The 18,203-nt window shown below is 36.4% G+C and overlaps 1 protein-coding gene across 3 annotated transcripts in view; it reads right to left on the bottom strand.

Moving 5' to 3' along the window:
• Nucleotides 1-18,203, bottom strand: part of fancm (FA complementation group M) — a 47,217-nt gene that overhangs the window by 5,437 nt on the left and 23,577 nt on the right. Inside the window, exons 7-19 of one of the 3 annotated variants that reach the window (XM_014983435.2) lie at nt 18,079-18,171; nt 17,502-17,597; nt 16,580-16,746; nt 15,891-16,097; nt 14,900-15,140; nt 14,665-14,813; nt 13,843-14,007; nt 3,842-5,243; nt 3,099-3,184; nt 2,590-2,658; nt 1,239-1,358; nt 464-629; nt 158-264 (exon numbers count right to left, since the gene is read on the bottom strand). In XM_014983435.2, coding sequence (XP_014838921.2) covers nt 158-264; nt 464-629; nt 1,239-1,358; nt 2,590-2,658; nt 3,099-3,184; nt 3,842-5,243; nt 13,843-14,007; nt 14,665-14,813; nt 14,900-15,140; nt 15,891-16,097; nt 16,580-16,746; nt 17,502-17,597; nt 18,079-18,171 — 3,068 coding nt within the window. The remainder of the gene's footprint in view (nt 1-157; nt 265-463; nt 630-1,238; nt 1,359-2,589; nt 2,659-3,098; nt 3,185-3,841; nt 5,244-13,842; nt 14,008-14,664; nt 14,814-14,899; nt 15,141-15,890; nt 16,098-16,579; nt 16,747-17,501; nt 17,598-18,078; nt 18,172-18,203) is intronic. The other 2 variants (XM_014983436.2, XM_088002710.1) reach the window with 2 other exon arrangements.

The raw sequence follows: 18,203 nt of genomic DNA, 5'->3' as shown, positions 1-18,203 counted from the left end.
AAAGGATTTCTCAAACATGTATGAAAGAATCAAAGAAACACTTCAGGTATGTTTTTAATGAGGGAATAACATTATAACACAATGTAAAACTCAAAAAAGTTAATTTTACATATTAGTGCCTTATTAAAATAAAAGTAGAGAGTAAAACATGAAATACCTGAGAAAAAATATCCATGTTTTGATGGTTTTTATAGGACATTTTGAATTTTCCCCGGACTGCAGGGCTTCTCACAGACTTCAGGTAAACTCCACGCATCTCTGAGTCTGATGTGGAGCAGAACAGAACCAGGGTGAGATTAACAGAACCAGGGTGAGATTAACAGAACCAGGGTGAGTTTAACAGAACCAGGGTGAGTTTAACAGAACCAGAGTGAGTTTAACAGAACCAGGGTGAGTTTAACAGAACCTAATGAGATCTGAACAACGCACAGCAAGCAGTCTACCAACCGTTCAGGCTACCAACCGTTCAGTCCCTGGGAAAGGTGCATGTTGTCCACAACGAAGCCTTCCAGGGACCGATCCAGATCTGCGCTGTCCTCTTCGTCAGACGAGACATCCGCTCCCTCATCATCTTCTGACAGCTCCGCCTCTTCATCCAGAAACTGACGCGCTTTCTGACCTCTGGGGTTCTGATACAGAGCAACAACAGCTAAATCTGAATTTAATGGAACGGTGCAGCTGACATGAAACAAGCATGTTAAAGCTAATTAAGAAGACCAGAAGAAATACACTCCTGTGACTCTGCTGGTGCCACCAGACGGCGTAAAGTACCCAAAAAGTGTACTCAGGTGAGAGTAGCACTACTTCAACATAGTGTTAATATTTAACAATTACATAATCAGACTGACCGAAATATAAAGCTAAATGGAAATTCCAGTATTTTAAGAACAAAAATGACAATAATCCATTTAAGTAACAAACAACAATAAAAATCAGTTTCTTTCAATAAAAAACTTTACCAAAACCTACAGGTGTGTGTCTGTGTCTGCTGAATTTTTGGTTAAATCATTCAGTAGGTAGAAAATCCAGAGATTTTACTCGAGTAAGAGTTGAAATACTCCATAATAAAATTACTTAAGTAAAAATGAAAAGTACAGTGTAGTACAAATACTCCTAAAAGTAATTTTTTCAATGTAAGTTGACTCTGGGTGTCACTGAGCTTCTTAACATGGAAATCTAGAAGCTAATCAGTTAGCTTCACCTCACTGCCCTGCAGGCCCATCTGTTGCTGTTCTGACCTTGTTGCTGGGCTGCTGGATTCGTTGCCTCTGGTCTCCAGTTGTTGTTTTTCTGTGCATGAAGATGGAGCAGTTCTGGAAATCATCATCCGAAAAATCTCCAGCTTGAGTTTCGTCAGTCTGGATGACAGAAGAAAAGACTTTATTAATGATTTCTCATTTACAGAAATGATACTTGTACATGTTTTTTTCCCCGGTTTATGTATTATTGATTTTGGCCTGCTCTCCATGCCGAGAAGCAAAGCAGCATTCAGGGTTTCCCCCAGTGTAATATAAGCCTGGCGGGCCTCCAGGCTTTACTTGTGCCCCTACCAGGCTTAGCATTATTTATTTAAGTTTTTTTAAATGCTTGCATTTTTTAAGACTTTATAGTTGGTGTTCAGATATTAATCTTCCAATAACACATAATTATCGAGTGATATTTTCAAATTTCCTGTCAACTTTAAACATTTTTTAACTCATAAACATGGCGGGCCGCTGGATGAATGACTGCCGAGAGCCCCAACCACCGGGATCAGCAACTTTTCTGGGGGAAACCTTGGAAGTATTAATAAAATTAAAATTGTTTGTTATTGAGCACATAAAAAAATGCTTGTTTTAAAAATGTTGGAAGTCCACCAAAGTTACCCAGACATAGCATCACAAACTGAAAACCTTCTACCTCTTTGTGTATTTCTCTCCAAAATGGAATGTGAAGCTAGCAAATTAAATTCTTCCAGCTGAATTTATCAATTGTGTTTCTACAGAAAAAATGTTTACAATTATACACTACGCTGTGTTGGTCTGTCACCAAAGGTAATTAAAGTACCCAAAAATTTTACTCAAGTAAGAGTAGAACTACTGCAACGTGTTTTTACTCAAGTAAAAGTAAAAAGTAGTCAAGAAATTACTTGAGAGTAAAGCAGTAAAACGAGTAACTGACAAAATTATCAATCATCTAATAACTAAAAATAACAATCAGATAGATTAAAATATACAAATTTGGTATTTTAAAGGCATTAATTTATATAAGTAACAAAAAATAATTTTTTTTTTTCCAAATCGGTTCCTTTAAATAAAAACTTATGAAACTTTAATAAAAACTGCAGGTGTGTTTTTCTGTGTCTGCTGAATTTTTGGTTAAAACATGTTTGTTTTTCATTCAGTGGGAGGAAAATTCAGAGATTTTACCCAAGTAGGAGCAGAAACACTTTATAATTAAATTACTCAAGTAAAAGTAAAAAGCACAGTGTAGTAAAAATACTCCCAAAAGTATTTCTTGTTCAAAAAAGTAAATGTAACAGAGTAAATGTAAATAGTTTCTACCCGACTCGGTGAGTGTTTGTTTCTCTGGTAATGTCGATATTCTTACTGTGTTCAGTACAGAAGGACGTTTCTTCTTCACCTCCACCGGTGAGTCCACGTCACTCAGGATCTTAGACTGGCAGAAAAGAATAAACATTTTATGTAGCATGCTAATGCTAATGCATCCTCGTAACCGTGGCAACCAGAGCTAGCCTGAAAATTACATGTCTTGTGATGGGCTGCTTTTTCTTCTTCTTCTTTTTGGTTCCACAGCAGGGAAATTAAACTTTGCTGTGGTTCAGGACAAAAATGTAAAATTGTGAATGAGGTTTGATATTTTTTGTCACTTGTTTCAGAAAGTGAATCTTTTAATTACACAAACCGTAAGCTAAATAACCCAAAACACCAATCAGCCACAATCATTGACACCTTACAAAAATAATGTGGGTTATGCTGTTCTTGTAGCTTATATATATATATATATATATATATATATATATATATATACACACATATATATATATATATATATATATATAATTCCTGCCTTTTATGAAAAGAAAATGTTTTGCTCACCACTTCTGGGGAGGACAAGGGGTTGACCTTGTGATGTCTTCTTCTGAGAAGCACGACTTCCTCTTCACTGTCGCTGCAACACTCTGCTAATGAGAAACAGAAAAAATACATTCGAGCTGCAGAATCAAACCGATTTATAAAAACAGAACAACAAAAAGTTTTCTCATTTATTAAATTCAAAAAGTGAAACTCATATGTAGATTTATGACTGTTATCAACCTTTGTTTTACCAGGTAAAATGTTTGAGAGCTAGTTCTCATTTAAAAACAACCTGAGAGAAATGTATAAAATCTAAGAGGTGGAAAACATCACATAAGTAAATAAATCATATGAACAATATAAAATGACAGGGATAAAAGAACAATATTACTCATGTTCAGAAAATTGCAATATTATAAAAACTAAGCCTAATCATTGTGTTTATCTACGTTTTTCACCACATTTTTCCCTTTTCACTCAACTTTCCACTGATAGTAAAGGACACAATATTCCTCTTTAGTAAGAAATGAGCTTTTGTGGCTTTTGAGAGCTCCCCATTTTGATTGGACATCTGTGTGGTACAAGTCCCTTTGCATAGGTTTATTCATTCAGTGGAAAGTAATTAGCTGTAAACCATAATTGCTGCAATTTATTGAAATAAACTCTTGCAATCTGTCAATCTTTTGTTGATATTCTAATTTATTGAGGGGTTTCTGTTAATCTAGAGACACAAACGAAGACAAATTGTTGTTTTCTGAACAAACCTGGATGAGGAGAAGACTCTCCCGCAAGGATCGGTTTTTGCAGTGAATCATCTTCAGCTGGTTTTTGCTTCGCTCTGGAAGAGTCCGGTTCTGCAATCCTAGACAGGAGCATCGGTCTGGGTCCCAGTAACGTAACTGGAGAAGGGAGTTCCTCAGCTTTAGACTTCCAATTATCCGCTTTAGTTTGTGAAGATGACTTGGACTCTCTGAAGAGTCCGGCGAAGCTGCGGCGAGGAGTAGAGGAATCAGAAACAGCTGACTCAGCTTGTTTCTTAGGCGACGGAGATGTAACTTCCACTTCTGCCTCATCCTCAGAGTCCTCCAGCGAATAACCGAGGTCAAAGTTAACAGAGAACAGATCATGAGAGGAATCTAGTGGCTCAGGATTTGCTTTCGCTAAAAACAAAGCTTTATTGTAGTGATCTTCTGCTGAGTTGTGAATGTTTAGCCTTGTGTCTGAGGAAGGGGTTTTGTTTGGAGCGATTAAGATTTCTGTGCAATCTTTGTCTTCATCTTTGGAAATCTTCTCAATGCCTTCGTCATCAATGGTTGCCTGGGCTGTAATGCTATCCTCAGGAGTAGGAATATCTGGAATTGTCATTTGCATGAACGCCTCATCGTCTTCAAACAAGTCCATGCTCTCATCCATCTGGGCATCAACTCCGTCTTCAATCGCACAATCAGCATCCATGGAAACACACTCCTCTGCATCGTCAACACTTCTTAAGTCTGTCTCCTTCCTGTCGTATCTGATATTTTCATCCTCAAAAACCTCATCCCAGGTGGGACTATCAGGCTCGCCATCCTTACTGCCACCCTCAACATCGTCCTCATCGTCCACTTCCAAGCTGAACCTGACGGGGAAAGGCTGAACGCCCAGCTGTGGTGAAGGTGGAAGAAACGTCAAAGTCCTTCCTGCTTCTAAAATGTTCTCCGGCGAAGGTGGAGATCGAGAGAGAAGCTCAGTTACGTTAACAAGAATGTTGTTCAGGTTCTTGAGTTTTTTTGGCGACAGCGGCGCAGGATACGCTTTAGGAAGGTAGAACATCTCCTGAAGATCATCGTCTTCATTATTTTTTGTATTAACTTCTGGAACATCGTCTGGATTTGCAGGATCTCTGAGGGTTTGGTTAACGACGACGCAGTCGTCATCAGAGTTGTGTGATGGAGAATCAGCTTGTTCATCTGGGAGCCTCCGTTTCTCTGGGATCGATCGTGAAGCTGCATCCTCCATCTCTGCTTCCTCGTCGATATATTCCAGTTCGGACCGGGATGAGTGAGACGGTTTGCTCTTATTGTTTTTAGTGCAGTTCTTTGGGGCTTTTGGTTTCTTCTGCCTCTTTTCATCAGCATCATCACTGCGGAGGTGGGGTTGAAGCTGCTGTTCGTAAAGAGATTCCCCCTGAAGATAAACACAAACAGTTTATAGAATTATACTACTGACCCTTTGTCACTTAATCATGATGGACGTCGAAAGTGATTGACAGGACTGTTGAACAGAGCAACTGAAATCGTTTTCCCAAGTTTATTTATGCTTTTATTTTGGTGAGCTGAGTTTTTTTCCACTTTTTATTCAAACTGTTACCACAGACTAACTCTCAGTTTATAGAGGTTAGTGCAAACTGATTGGGTCACTTCACCAATCAGAACCGCTTTTCTGCTCATGTTCATAATTTAATCCAATCAGGAAGTCCCTCATCATTTTGCAACCACATACAGGGAAGCAAAACTCTGACATAACATTTGTTATTCTCAGCTTTTATGACGCGGTGAGGACATTTAAAATTTGTCTAAGACGCTAATTTCATAAAGTAATACACTAATACATGTTCCCGAACTTTTATTGCTTGAGATTTGAGGTGTAAATACATTTGATTGCCTGGCACCTGTCAAACCTTTGACCTGGAAGTGATTCGGCTGAAGTGGGAACCCCATGGGTCTGACGGCTCCCTGTCGGACCCGAGAGCAGGAGGTGGGAGATGCTCAGTGAACCCAGAGGAGAGAGGAAAAACAAACACTTTCCTTTCCTAAACGAAGCAGAAGACATTCATCCACCCTTTGGAACTAAAATCTACCCATTTTTACCTCTGGAGAAAGTTACTCTTTCCCTCATGAGTTAATTTTCACCACAACATAAACAAGATAACATATTAACTCAGTTCTTCCAAAATATAAACCAAAGGTTTTAATCACTTCTGAGCCACCAAATGGTTTAAATCTGAACAACTTCTAATAAAAAGCGGACATGCTAATGTTTTTTTTCTAATTGTCATTAATAAGACACATATTTAAGTTTTAATGTTCTCCCTCAAATATTGAGGAAGACATTTTTTTGTACATTTACTCAATTATATTTACTTGAGCAACTTTTTTTTTTTTTTTTGGAAAAAAATTATTACTTTTAGGAGTATTTTTTTACTACGCTGTACTTTTTACTTTTACTTGAGTAATTTTATTATAAAGTATTTCTTCTCTTACTTCAGTAAAATTTCTTGATTTTCTACCCACTAAATGAAGAACAAACACGTTTTAACCAGAAATTCACCAGACACAGAAAAACACACCTGAAGTTTTTGATCAAGTTTTTCTAATGAAAGAAACTGATTTGGAAAAATCTTTTTAGCAGGATTTTGTTATTTTTATATGAATTATTGTCATTTTGGCCTTAAAATACCAACATTTCCATTTAACTTTATATTTTGTTCCATCTGATTATGTAATTTTTACATGTTAAATAATTGTTAATCTGATCAGTTACTCACCTACTTCAGATGTTTTACTAAATACTTTTTTACTCTTGAGTAAATTTTTCCCACCTCTGATTAAATTAGAAGAATGCATTTAAAGTGGATTTAGCCATTAAACTTAGATGAAGATGCAGGCTTTTATGACAAAACGCAGCGTTCTCTGAATAAAACTTTTTTCTGCTTTCTCTACTCCGTTTACAACTCAGATAATCTGGCAGCTTAACACTGAGCTGCTTGCTGCTACCTCTTATTAACATTTTAGTATTTTGCAATTCACACTAAAGGCCAAACATTTCCCACTGAAAACAACAACTGTGGATTACTTTGGCAAACAAACACAAATTTGTGCATATCTGCAAACTGGAGGGAAAAGGACACGGTTTTCTTTACTTGTTTATTTTTCTTTACAAATAAAGATGCAGCTGCAGGCGTTTTAGGGTTTGTTTATATCAGCATAACTCATCCAGAGGCTTAAGTTTTTGCAGGTTTCTCTTTTCAGAATGTTATAAAACGTATTAGTACAGAATACGTCAAAATTAGGCCGACAGAAACCAAACTGCCAAAAACATACGAGTGTTATTGCCACATTGCTTCCGACACTTGGAAATGGTTTACTTTTAATAGATGGTGCAATAAAATATAAAATGTGGAGCTTTCAGACCTGCAGAGTCAATATTTTTCAGTTATGAAATAAAATTCATGGTGGATTAAACTGAACTCTGCCCCAATTAATTAATGACCACATTATGTCTAAAAATACCGAAACCCAAAATAACCTGGATGATGAAAATAGAAGCAGCAGAGACTCGCTGTTGGCATCATTTTATGTTGCATATTGATGAAAAACAAAGTGGAAACCCCTCTCTGCAGATTATCTCATCACATTACAATAATTACATGAATTTGATGCACAAAGAAAGCAGCATTTGTTTTAATCAAACTGTATTTTCCAAAAAACTGCACACAACCCTGCTAAGTTAATTCATTAATTGCAACTGATGTGATCAGTGTGAGGGAAAGTCTATGGCTCGACTTTATTCCAGTTGGGATTATAAACTGAATTTGACTGCACTGTACTATAACTTGGATTAAATTAAATTAGAATGTATGTTATTAAATGTAAATGTTTCTGGAGGTAAACTGGAGCAACATTTAGCAGCAAAAGAGGCTAAAAAACCAACAAGTATTGTATTTTTCCTGTCAGATTTTATTAAACTGGAACTTGTTGTATTCTTACTTTTGGCTCAAAAACTAAATTCTTGTGGCCTAAATAAATATAGAAAATAAAAAACACTGCCGGAGTAAAATAATGGGATACTGATTAAAATTCAAAAACACAAAATCTTATCAAGTATTTTTGTTTAGTTTCAGGTGTACATACTTTAATACACTTGAAATATGACAGACCTAACTTATAAGTAACTTTTTAGCAAGATACAGCAGGTTATTTTATGTAAATAATTTCTTAATATTGATTAAAAATTGACTAGATTTTGTGTTTTTGCAGTTAAAACCTTATGGAAAATGTTCTTAAATGGTACAGTCTGCTCTAATTTTACCATGACTAAGTTTTAACCGAGTATTTTTAGCGTAGTTATAGCACAAATATCTTAGTTTACTTGAAATAAAACAAAACTAACTTAGAAGTAACTTCTCAGTAAGATATAGGAGCTTGTTTTAAGTGAATAATTCTTGAATACTGATTTTTTTAAAAAGTAAAAGTTCCACTGGTAGATTATTTAATTTATAAAATGGGAAAATATCTTGTTATAAATGTTAAACTCTGCCAGTGGAACTATATGAAGGCATTTTTTACTTAAAATAATCTTCATTTTGCTGAAAAGTAACTTTTAAGTTAGTTTTCAAGAGTACCAAGATATTTGAACTAGAAACTAGACAAAAATACTTGTGAGATTTTATATTTTTGCAGGGTAAATCACATTATTTTGGGTCACTTTTGAAAACTAAAGCGTAAAGAAAAACAGAAGTGATTTGCCGTAGTTTTCTAGTTTACTTGTGTTAAAAACTGAATCTTTTTCGAATCAGTTTTCTGATCTCCATGTGCATGTAGGTCATCCTGGCCTGACCTACTTCCATCTTCCTGGGTTTATGTAACGGTTCAGAGAACCGTTACATAATCATATAAGAAGGGGGGGTCTGCTTCAAACCCGGCGTCTGTTTGCTGTAAAGATCGCGGCGCGATTCAAAACAAAAAAAAAAAATCAGTCTGGCAGAAGCCGGGTCTGGAGGTCGAATGAGTTACGGGTGAGCAAGAATCAAACCAAAAGAAAATGTACCTTTTTCCTACAGAAATCAGCTGAAGCAGGTGATGTAGTAAAGGTGTTGTGACTTTTTAAGGTGCGTACGCTGGACCAATGGCGTTCGGCCATTTTTATGTTTGCTTGAGGGTTTGTAAATTTGAACATGAGGACAGGAAACGCCCACACCCCACGTCACGACTCACATTGTGTTCACAAGCTTCTGTCTGGATTCGGAGACAAAAAACAGCGAAAATTATGTTTAAAAGTTTGAGGTTTATTCAATAACTGATTATTTTTCATTAGGGATTCAATGGGTGCCGTTTTCTGGCCGATCCTTAAAAAGCCTGACCTGCAGATTTTGGATGATATACATTTTTTTTAAGTATTGCTAAATATAGCAAGAAAGTCGCTAAGTTGGTAATATTGGAGTGTCCAGTAAGTAAAAAAAAAAATCAATAAATCAATTCATTTCATGATAAATTGAAACAAGTTTAATAATTTCCATTTGTCTGATTTATTGTGTTTTTCTTTCTAACAAAAACTGGAGGACTAAAATCTTCAGTTTGGTGTTTTGGTCTCATCTAGCTCTTTTTTGAAGAACAAATGTATTTACAAAGACTTCATGGTTCCTTTTATTTGTTGGTTTGTTTATTTAATTTGGATATTTAAAATGTCTTCCAGTTTATATTGTATTTCATAAATACAATATAAATAAATGCCCCTTTAATGGAAAAAGTCAATTAAATTTCAACTTTTGTTCAAAACAATATTTGTTGTTTCTTTTGTGAGAAGCAGATCAGCTGCTGACCCAGAAACTGCAATCAGTTTTTATTGATTTCACAAGAATAGTTACATAATAAAAAGAATATATATCTTTTGTTTCCTGTATATTTTACCGGATTAAAGAGCAACAGGTCGGTGACACAGACAGTTTAGATTAGACTGAAAAATAGAGATTTTCATGCCTTGATGAGGATTTTAATATTCAAATGAAAAGTCAAGTACTTTCTGAACAACCATAATCAGAAGGACTTTAATTGGTATTAATGAGGTGCTTTTCTCTCAAGATAATTTAGGAACATTTACTCTTCCTGTGATTGGAAAAGTGTTTTCCAGTTATTCCTAATTTGGCTCAGTTCCCTTTTTAAGCAACAACAGTAGCAAAGATAAAGGGCGAAAGCAGTGGGGTCTACTCAAAGGTTAAGGTTTGAAATTAACTGGAAAATTATGATTAATTATGAGCAACAATGAGAAGAAAAATACGACTTCATACAACTCTAATTTAACATTTGGGAGCTTGACTCATTTCAGTGTTTCTCGTTTTATTATGAAGTATTTCTTCTCTTACTTGAGAAACATTTATAGATTTTCTTCCCACTGAATGAAAAACAAACATGTTTTAACTAAAAATTCACCAGACAGACACACAGCTGCAGTTTTTGTTAAAGTTTCATAAATTTTTATTGAAAAAAAAAAAACAATTTGGAAAAATTTTAGTCTTTTTTGTTGCCTGTATGAATTATTGTCATTTTGGTCCTTAAATTAGTAATTTTATGCTTTGATCCGTCTGATTATGTAATTTTCATATATTAAATGATTTATAACTTGAGCATTTTATTTGATCTTTTTATTTATTTGTTATTTTTGTTGCCTACATGAATTATCATCATTTTAGTCCTTAAAATACCTAAATTAAATATGAAATGATTGATAATTGATCAGTTTCTCTGTACTTGAGGAGACTTTTTACCAAATACTTTGTACTTTTACTTGAGTAAAAGTATGTTGAAGTAGTTCTACTCTTATTTGAGTAAAATTACTCAAGTATTAATCATTTAAATTATCTTTACTGTTGCTTACTTGAAATAAAAAAGGTAATTTCTTTAGTTCTGCACCAAACAAATCAAATAACAGGAAATATTTAGATTCAACAAAATCCACAAATTTATAAAATATAAATTTAGGCCTTAATTTTTACTGTAGTTTTAAGATTTACTACAGGTTGCACAGTTTGCAAGTTATATGATTACGTGAAGCTTTTTATCCTTCTGTTTTTTCTGTATTATTCCTCTTGGATCCATACAGGTGATTGTTTGTCTTTTATTATTCAATAAAATAAAGAGGTAACAAGAAACCACCTAACTATAATCTCTGACCCACATACAGGGATTTGGACAAATTCAGGGTCTCATCTGAGACATGAGCAGATGGTGAGGCAGAGCCACGAACTATCTGGTTTTCCAAACAAAACCAGTTATGTGATGATCGGTAATGGGAGCCCTCCAGGTACATGCAACACTTACTGGGTTTTAAATTACATCAAAACAAATTGGCCTGATTACTCATTTCTGTTCCACATGCTTTCAAGGTTTATATCATGGATGATGTGCAGTGGCTTGAAGAAATATCAGAAATGTCAGCATAAGAAAAGTAGAAAATATTCAACCCAAAACGTTATAAAACTTCTTTTATGAAGGGAAATATTTTTAGAAATATTTTTTCTCTAGCTTGTATAATAAAAAAAGTTCTCCAGTGTTTGTACTTTGGTGAGTTTGGTTAGTAATAGAAGTAGCAGAAGTACTTAAAAGTAAAAAAATAAATAAAAATAAAAAGAGTAGAAAATATTTGACCCAATATTTGGGACTCTTTTTTAAAAGAATAATATATTTTTCTCTAGTTTGTATCATTAAAATATTTTATTTTGTCCTGAGCAGATAAAAGAAAAGCATTTACAATAAAATTATTTTGCATTGTTTTAAAAAGAGAAAAAATCAAAAAGAAATCCGGCCCTTTGAGAGTTTTCATTTTGCCCAGAACGTTTGAACAAAAGTTGCACCAGTATTGGTGCCGATCACCGATCTTTAAAAAGCCGGTTCCGATTTTGTCCGGTACGGACTCTTTACCTGAAAAGTCAGCGGTAAAGTCAGTGACAGTGTTAACCGCATTCATTCTTCCTGATTAACCTAAAATAAAATGGTTTGTAATTTGTGTTTAGGTTACAAATGTGATAAAGTTCAAGCAGCATGAAACTTTTGCACGGCTCTGCCTTCAAAATGACCAATAACATCTGAAAAACCATCAAATACAAAAGTATTTTTTCCACCTCATTTTTTCAGTTCCATCATCAAGTTATAGAAGGTTGGCTTAATTACTTTTGCGTAATTCTGCAGATAAGCCGTCACTAATCATATGCCTCTGCCATGGGGAAACAAAAAACGGGAAAAATGTGATTCTGAAATTAGATTTGAGTTCACAGAAAGGTTAAAATAGATTTCGAAGAAAGCAGCTGTTGTATTTTTAGTGCCTCCCCTTTATAAAATGACGGCTCAGGGGTTTTTTAAATTTATTTTTGGATGTAACTGAATGGAGATATGACGCTACAGACCGGAAACAGACTTCTTTTTTTTCTGTTTTTTTGAACCAAATCCACAATGAAGCTCGTTTATCATTCAAGGAATTTGGCTTTAACGTCACAACACCACATTTAGCAACTCCAAACAAACCACAGTTGTATGTTCATCAGCAAAGCAGCTGACTCCTCTCATCCATGTGAGTTTATAACATTTGGGTTTCCTTTGGCTAAATGCTCACTACTGTCTCTCCATTATGAAACCAAGCAGGATTTACGCAAGATGCTTGGCACCATTTATGAAACCATTTTCCCATCACCAGGCACCTGATCTATGTACACTCTGAATTACAGGACTGTAGATAGAAACAAAATTCAATTCATGATAATTAAACTGCACCAAATTGAGTGAAATGTGTAAAAAACTGTAAAGCTTTAACACTCAATTCCATGAAAAACCTGCTGCACTTGATAAATAAGTTGTTAAATACGTTATAAATCTTCAAAATTGTTTTTAAAAAGGGAAAAGTGGTGTAAGAGATGCATTACTTTTTAAAGATGATACTTATATATGTCCATTTAAAAATATATATTTTACTCAGTTGCGCATTCTTTGGGTTGGAGTATGCTATTTTTGTTAGCAGGACAGTATTTTATGTTCCCCTTACCGTTCAATATATCATTAATTTTGTGTTTTTAATATGATTTATCACTTTCCCTCATTTCTTTTGAAAATTACTCATTTAAAAAATATAAATACATATTTATGTTCAAATAAGATTAATAGAAAAAGGTAAACGGCTGTTAATGTCATCTTTTTTACTGAATCAAACAGGAAGTGCTTTTAATTTGAAAAGAGAGCAAGTTGTCATAGTTTATTTCATTCTGAGCTCTTTTTGGAGGCTAAACTTTCACACCAACCATTGTTGTATTGAAGAATGTCGTTTGGTTGCATTCACACAGTTCGTCCTCTTAAATCCCCCCAAGCTAAATGCTAACGCTACAGACGGCCATTGTCTTGGATTTCTTAATTTCAAAATGTGACTCTCCCATGAGACGCAGAGTGAAATCTTCTGAGATGCAATTGTTTTACTACTAGACTGTAAACAAAGCCACCATCTGAGAAACTATTACAACTGCAGCTAATGATTATTTTAGTAAACTGATTATTCTGAGTTGTCTGTCTCTGTGTTGCCCTGCGACAGTCTGGCGACCTGTCCAGGTGACCCCGCCTCTCGCCCGGAACGTCAGCTGGAGAGGAACCAGCACCTCCTGACCCACTAAGTAAGTCAGTCAGTCAGTCAGTAAGTCAGTAAGGATGGATGGATGGATGGATTATTATTCTCATGATTAATCAGACAGAAAAAATTCTGCAAATTTTTCATTTAACCATTTAAGCGTCTTTTTTAAAAACTAGAAATGCATAAAAAATGCAACCAAATAATAACTGCAGGCAGTTATAATGGGTTCCTCGCCCGACCCAGCAGGCCCAGCTTGTTGCCCCTCCCCCGCCACGCGAACCTCCACACGCGCTTCCTGTCAGCCATTTTTTGGGATGTTTTCCACTGAATGAATGTGCTTATTTAGGTCAGACTTTATATTATTTTAGTTTTTTCATACATCTTCAAACTGGTGCTTACTCACCTCACTCTCGTCTCTCATGCCGTCTATGAGCTGCATCACCGCAGTGAAGTGGCGGCAGCGGAGGGAATGATCAACGGCATGGAAAGGAAGCGGTTTGTGCTGCCAGTGTCTCCATTCCCACAAAGACAGCTCTCTGCATGATGGTTTGTCCCTGGAACTCTCCTCCTTTTTCACAAAAACAGGAATTATATTCAGGTTTTTTATCTCAATTTTCAAATTTTTTGGACACATTCAGAAAGAAATGCTATCTGTAAAATTAGCACCGAGTTCAGAGATGCACCGGTCCTCTTATCTCTTCCAGTGCCGATACTGACAAAAATTCTTTATCGGTATCGGTGACGATGTGGCTGATCCATAAAGGCAGATCTATTCAGTCTAATTCTATGCTTTGTGCTCTGAGCAACATCAAGCTTTATATATTTTAAATTCCTAATTGCAGTTTCTGAACCATTTGAAAGAAGGTTTGTTGCAGTTTATGTTCCACGTTTCACCAAGGTGTTTAAGCTACTGGTTTTGTCTGTTTCAGTTTCTTTATTATTTATTCTACATTGACTAATACTCCCAATTACACTGACTGAACCAATTAAAGTTGGTTTTATATGTCTGACCAAGCTTGTAAAGATATTGGTGTGTTTAAGTGAGCTGTACTGGTGTAGTTATCAAATAAATGTGTAATTCAGTACTTTTATGTCTGTTGCATCATCAGGTTTAGTATCGGATCAGTACTAAACCTCAGATATCCGTATCGGTATTGGAAGTGAAAAAAGTGGATCGGTGCATCCCTAGATGAGATGCTGGAAGACTAGAGGAAAAGAATGAAACCTGAGGTGTTGATTCACTGGGAATGGACATGAAGTGGGACGGCTTCAGAGTTGGATGAGCCTCATGTTCTTCCAGCCTCATGGTGGACGACCACAGAGAATATTCTGTTCTGCTCAGAAAGCCGTCTGAAGTAGAACTCTCCTGTCGAACTGCACACATACAAATTCCAGGAAGTCACATTCAAACGAGCGTCTGAGACGTTCAGGGTGGAGTTTCCTGCCATTGAGACACTCACTCAGGTTTTGAGGGTGGATGAGTGAAGCCCGTCCCTCAGCGTGGGACCTTCGACCTCTGATGGACCTCCTGCTGCTCTCTTTGTGGTCAAACTGGCCTGAGGTGATGTGCATTTTATGCAGCTGGGGGTTCACGCCCTCAGGCAGCATGCGGGGGCTGCTGGGATACATGCGGAACCCGTTTCTGTTGCCGGTGATGGACTTGTACACGCTGCGCTTGTTGCTTTGACTCTGATTGTAGGTCTGTGGAAAACAAAAACTGTCAACTTGCAAACCTAAATGAAGTTGGCCTCCCAACATTTTTCAAATTTAACAAAATTGGTGTCCGATGTTTTTGCAGAAATGTTTTTTGTTTGTGTTGCTTTTGTTCTGAAGATATCAATAAATGTTTCCAGGCGTCATCGGAGGTCAACCGGCCAACCCACCTCCTTCAAATCAGACAAATATGGTGTTTGTGGAGCAAAGATTTTTGTTAGTGCTGCTTTTGTTTTGAAGATATTTATATAAGTTCAAAGGTCAACCAGCTACCCCAAATTTGCAAAATAAAATAAAAAAATTGGTCTGAATCAACTCCTCAACTTTTGTGCTATGTTTGTGCAGCAAAATATTTTGTTGGTGCTGCTTTTGTTTTGAAAATATTACTGAAAGTACTGAAAGTATCGTCAGAAGGTCAACCAGCTCCCCCAACTTATGACCTTTCATGACCTCTGAAAATGATATGAATAGCTTCAAAATGATAGCGGCACAAACAGAAATATTGCTGCACAAACGTTTTGCACCAATTTTGTTTGACTCAGGTAAAGTGGGGTGATGGCTGTCCTTTGGATTTTTAAACTTTCATTAATTTCTTCAAAACAAAAGCAGGACAAACAAAAGAATTTGCTGCACAAACGTAACACAAACATCGGACACCAATTTTGTTAGATCTTAATAGAGTTGGGAGGTTAACCTCCCTCAGGTCAGTAAAGGTGCCGATCACAGACGGAGGCCCACCCTCTCCTCCCGCCCCTCTGTCAGGATGACGACGATTCGTCCCTGTCGTTTACGGCCGGTACGCCCCATTCGCTGCACCAGGCGGATGGGACTCTTCTGAGCGTCGAAGCACACGATGAGGTCCACCTCACCGATGTCCAGCCCTTCTTCCCCCACACAGGTAGAAACCAGAGTGTTAAAGCCCCCCTGCCGGAACCTGTGGACCACCTGTAACATAATTCACCAGGGATTTAATGTCCTGTCTCTTAGGGATAGGCAATAAATCAATAACAATATATATCGCAACACAGACATGATCAATATCAATGGATGATAAAGCTGATAGAAAATTCAATATAGAATATTCACTAAACTCAATTCCACCCGCTCAATTTCTTACAACCAGGTAAATAAGTAAGTTCAACTAACTCACTCACTCTTTGGTTATCTAGAAACAACCCTGATGAGTAACATGCGAAGGAGCAGCTTAAGGTTTCGCCTCAAAACTGCTTAAAAATAAACAACTGCATGAAGTGAAAACTGTCGATAAAACAGGAAAGGTTATACCAGCATTTAATCCAGTTTTTGTGGCATCCATGTATAATTTTGACTATAAATCTTCTGCACAAAGACTGATAAAATAATTGGCGATAAAACATTACTGTCGACACTTTGTCTCCTAATGCTGTACAGAGAAAACCAGGTTTGACCTCCAGTTGCTCCTTTTGGGTGAAGCCTTTGACGCCCTTCCCAGCAGAGGCTTGGCCCATAAAGGTCATGACCCTTATCAGTGGAGCATGTCGGTTTAGCATGCTAGCAATCTCCTGGACGCTTTCCCGAAAAGAGGAGAAGATCATCACACGTGTGCTTACTCCGTCTGCATCAGAAACAAGAAAATGGGACAGAAAATGCTGAATAAACCTGAACTTCTTCAGATTTATTCAGCATTTAATGTGCATGGTAGTAGGGCTGTGTAATAATATTGATTTTGTGATATATATCGATATTTTCTTTGCTAGAAAAAAAAATCGATATTCATCCGCAAGTATCGTAACATCCAACTGTCACCTTGCTCACTCACTGCTTGCTTCACCGGGAGAGTGATCAGGTCATCAGGCTTAGAGTGATTTCTTCAGATGTTAAGTGTTGAGGTTAAAAAGGTATCAAACTATTCAGAGCAGGTACTTGGTGCACTTTATTTACTTTACAAATGCATGTAAGCTACAGTTTGTACTGTTTTAATTAAAAGAAACGTGTTTTCTCACCACTTCTTTGATTCATTTTGTCCAGCTGTCGACTTTAAGTCTGTGTCCATGTCCAACCAGAGCCAGGTATTGTGTAGTTGGTGCTTTTAATCAGTTTTCAGTTAAATTAATTCAATCCAACTCTATAACAGTCACCAAAGTCACTCTGTCCCTCTAAAACCTTTCAGAAAATCGCAAAAGTGTATTGAATTGTATCGTTTGCCGAATATCGCAATATATATTGTATCTTGAACAGAATATCATGTATTGTATCGTGAGATTATTGTATCACTACAGCCCTACATGGTAGTGGAATAAACATGTCTAAGCTCGAAGAATCATTCAGTTTATGAGTCAGGGCTTCGTAGTGCTATATAAAGGAGGTTACCATTTGTCTCTGCTGAGCTCTGAGCCCACGCGTTAAAGTGCTGCAACACCACCTCCTCCAGTTTTTCCAGTTTGGGATGGCTGTAAATGAATGGACCTGGAAGAAGTCGTAAGAGATGAAAAACTGGTCAAAAATAGAAACCAGGTATTATTTATTTTTCTTCCAGAATGGAGGAAAGAACAGCAAATGTCTTAGGCAAGTTTATTTGTGTAGCACAACTCAGCAATAATTTCTGGAAAATGCACAATGTTTCCAAACTAATGACATAAAAATTGATCTAAAAAATATTAATGTTGCATTTAGTATTATTCTGTGGTGTCTATTCAATGTGATTCCATTAAAAAAACAGCATTTGTTATTATGTATATATTTTAAAAAACACAAGTTGGTTCTTTATCATTTTAGCCAAAGCATTTCTTTATTTGCGTTTGTGAGGCTATGATTGCAGTTACTTAAAAATGAGCTTAAATTATTTTACCAAAACCAAAAACTGAACAGTTTGAACGAAAGTTTGTTATGAAAGTGCCATGCTTAAAAAGTTTAACCTGAGTTTGAGTGTAATGAGTGACCCATGTACCGTCTGGTGGCGTCAGGAACATCGTCTCCATCTCCTGGTACAGAACCATAAACGTCGGAGTCTTCTGTAATTCATTCTTAGCTCTGGACATTTCTGAGCAAAACAAAGCAGAACACAGACTCACG

This window comes from Poecilia mexicana, unplaced genomic scaffold (assembly GCF_051168715.1).
Source record: "Poecilia mexicana isolate PSO_F unplaced genomic scaffold, ASM5116871v1 scaffold_22, whole genome shotgun sequence".
NCBI classification, from domain to species: domain Eukaryota; kingdom Metazoa; phylum Chordata; class Actinopteri; order Cyprinodontiformes; family Poeciliidae; genus Poecilia; species Poecilia mexicana.
Note: the sequence above shows the minus strand (reverse complement) of the source record. Positions and strands in the feature narration are given on the sequence as shown.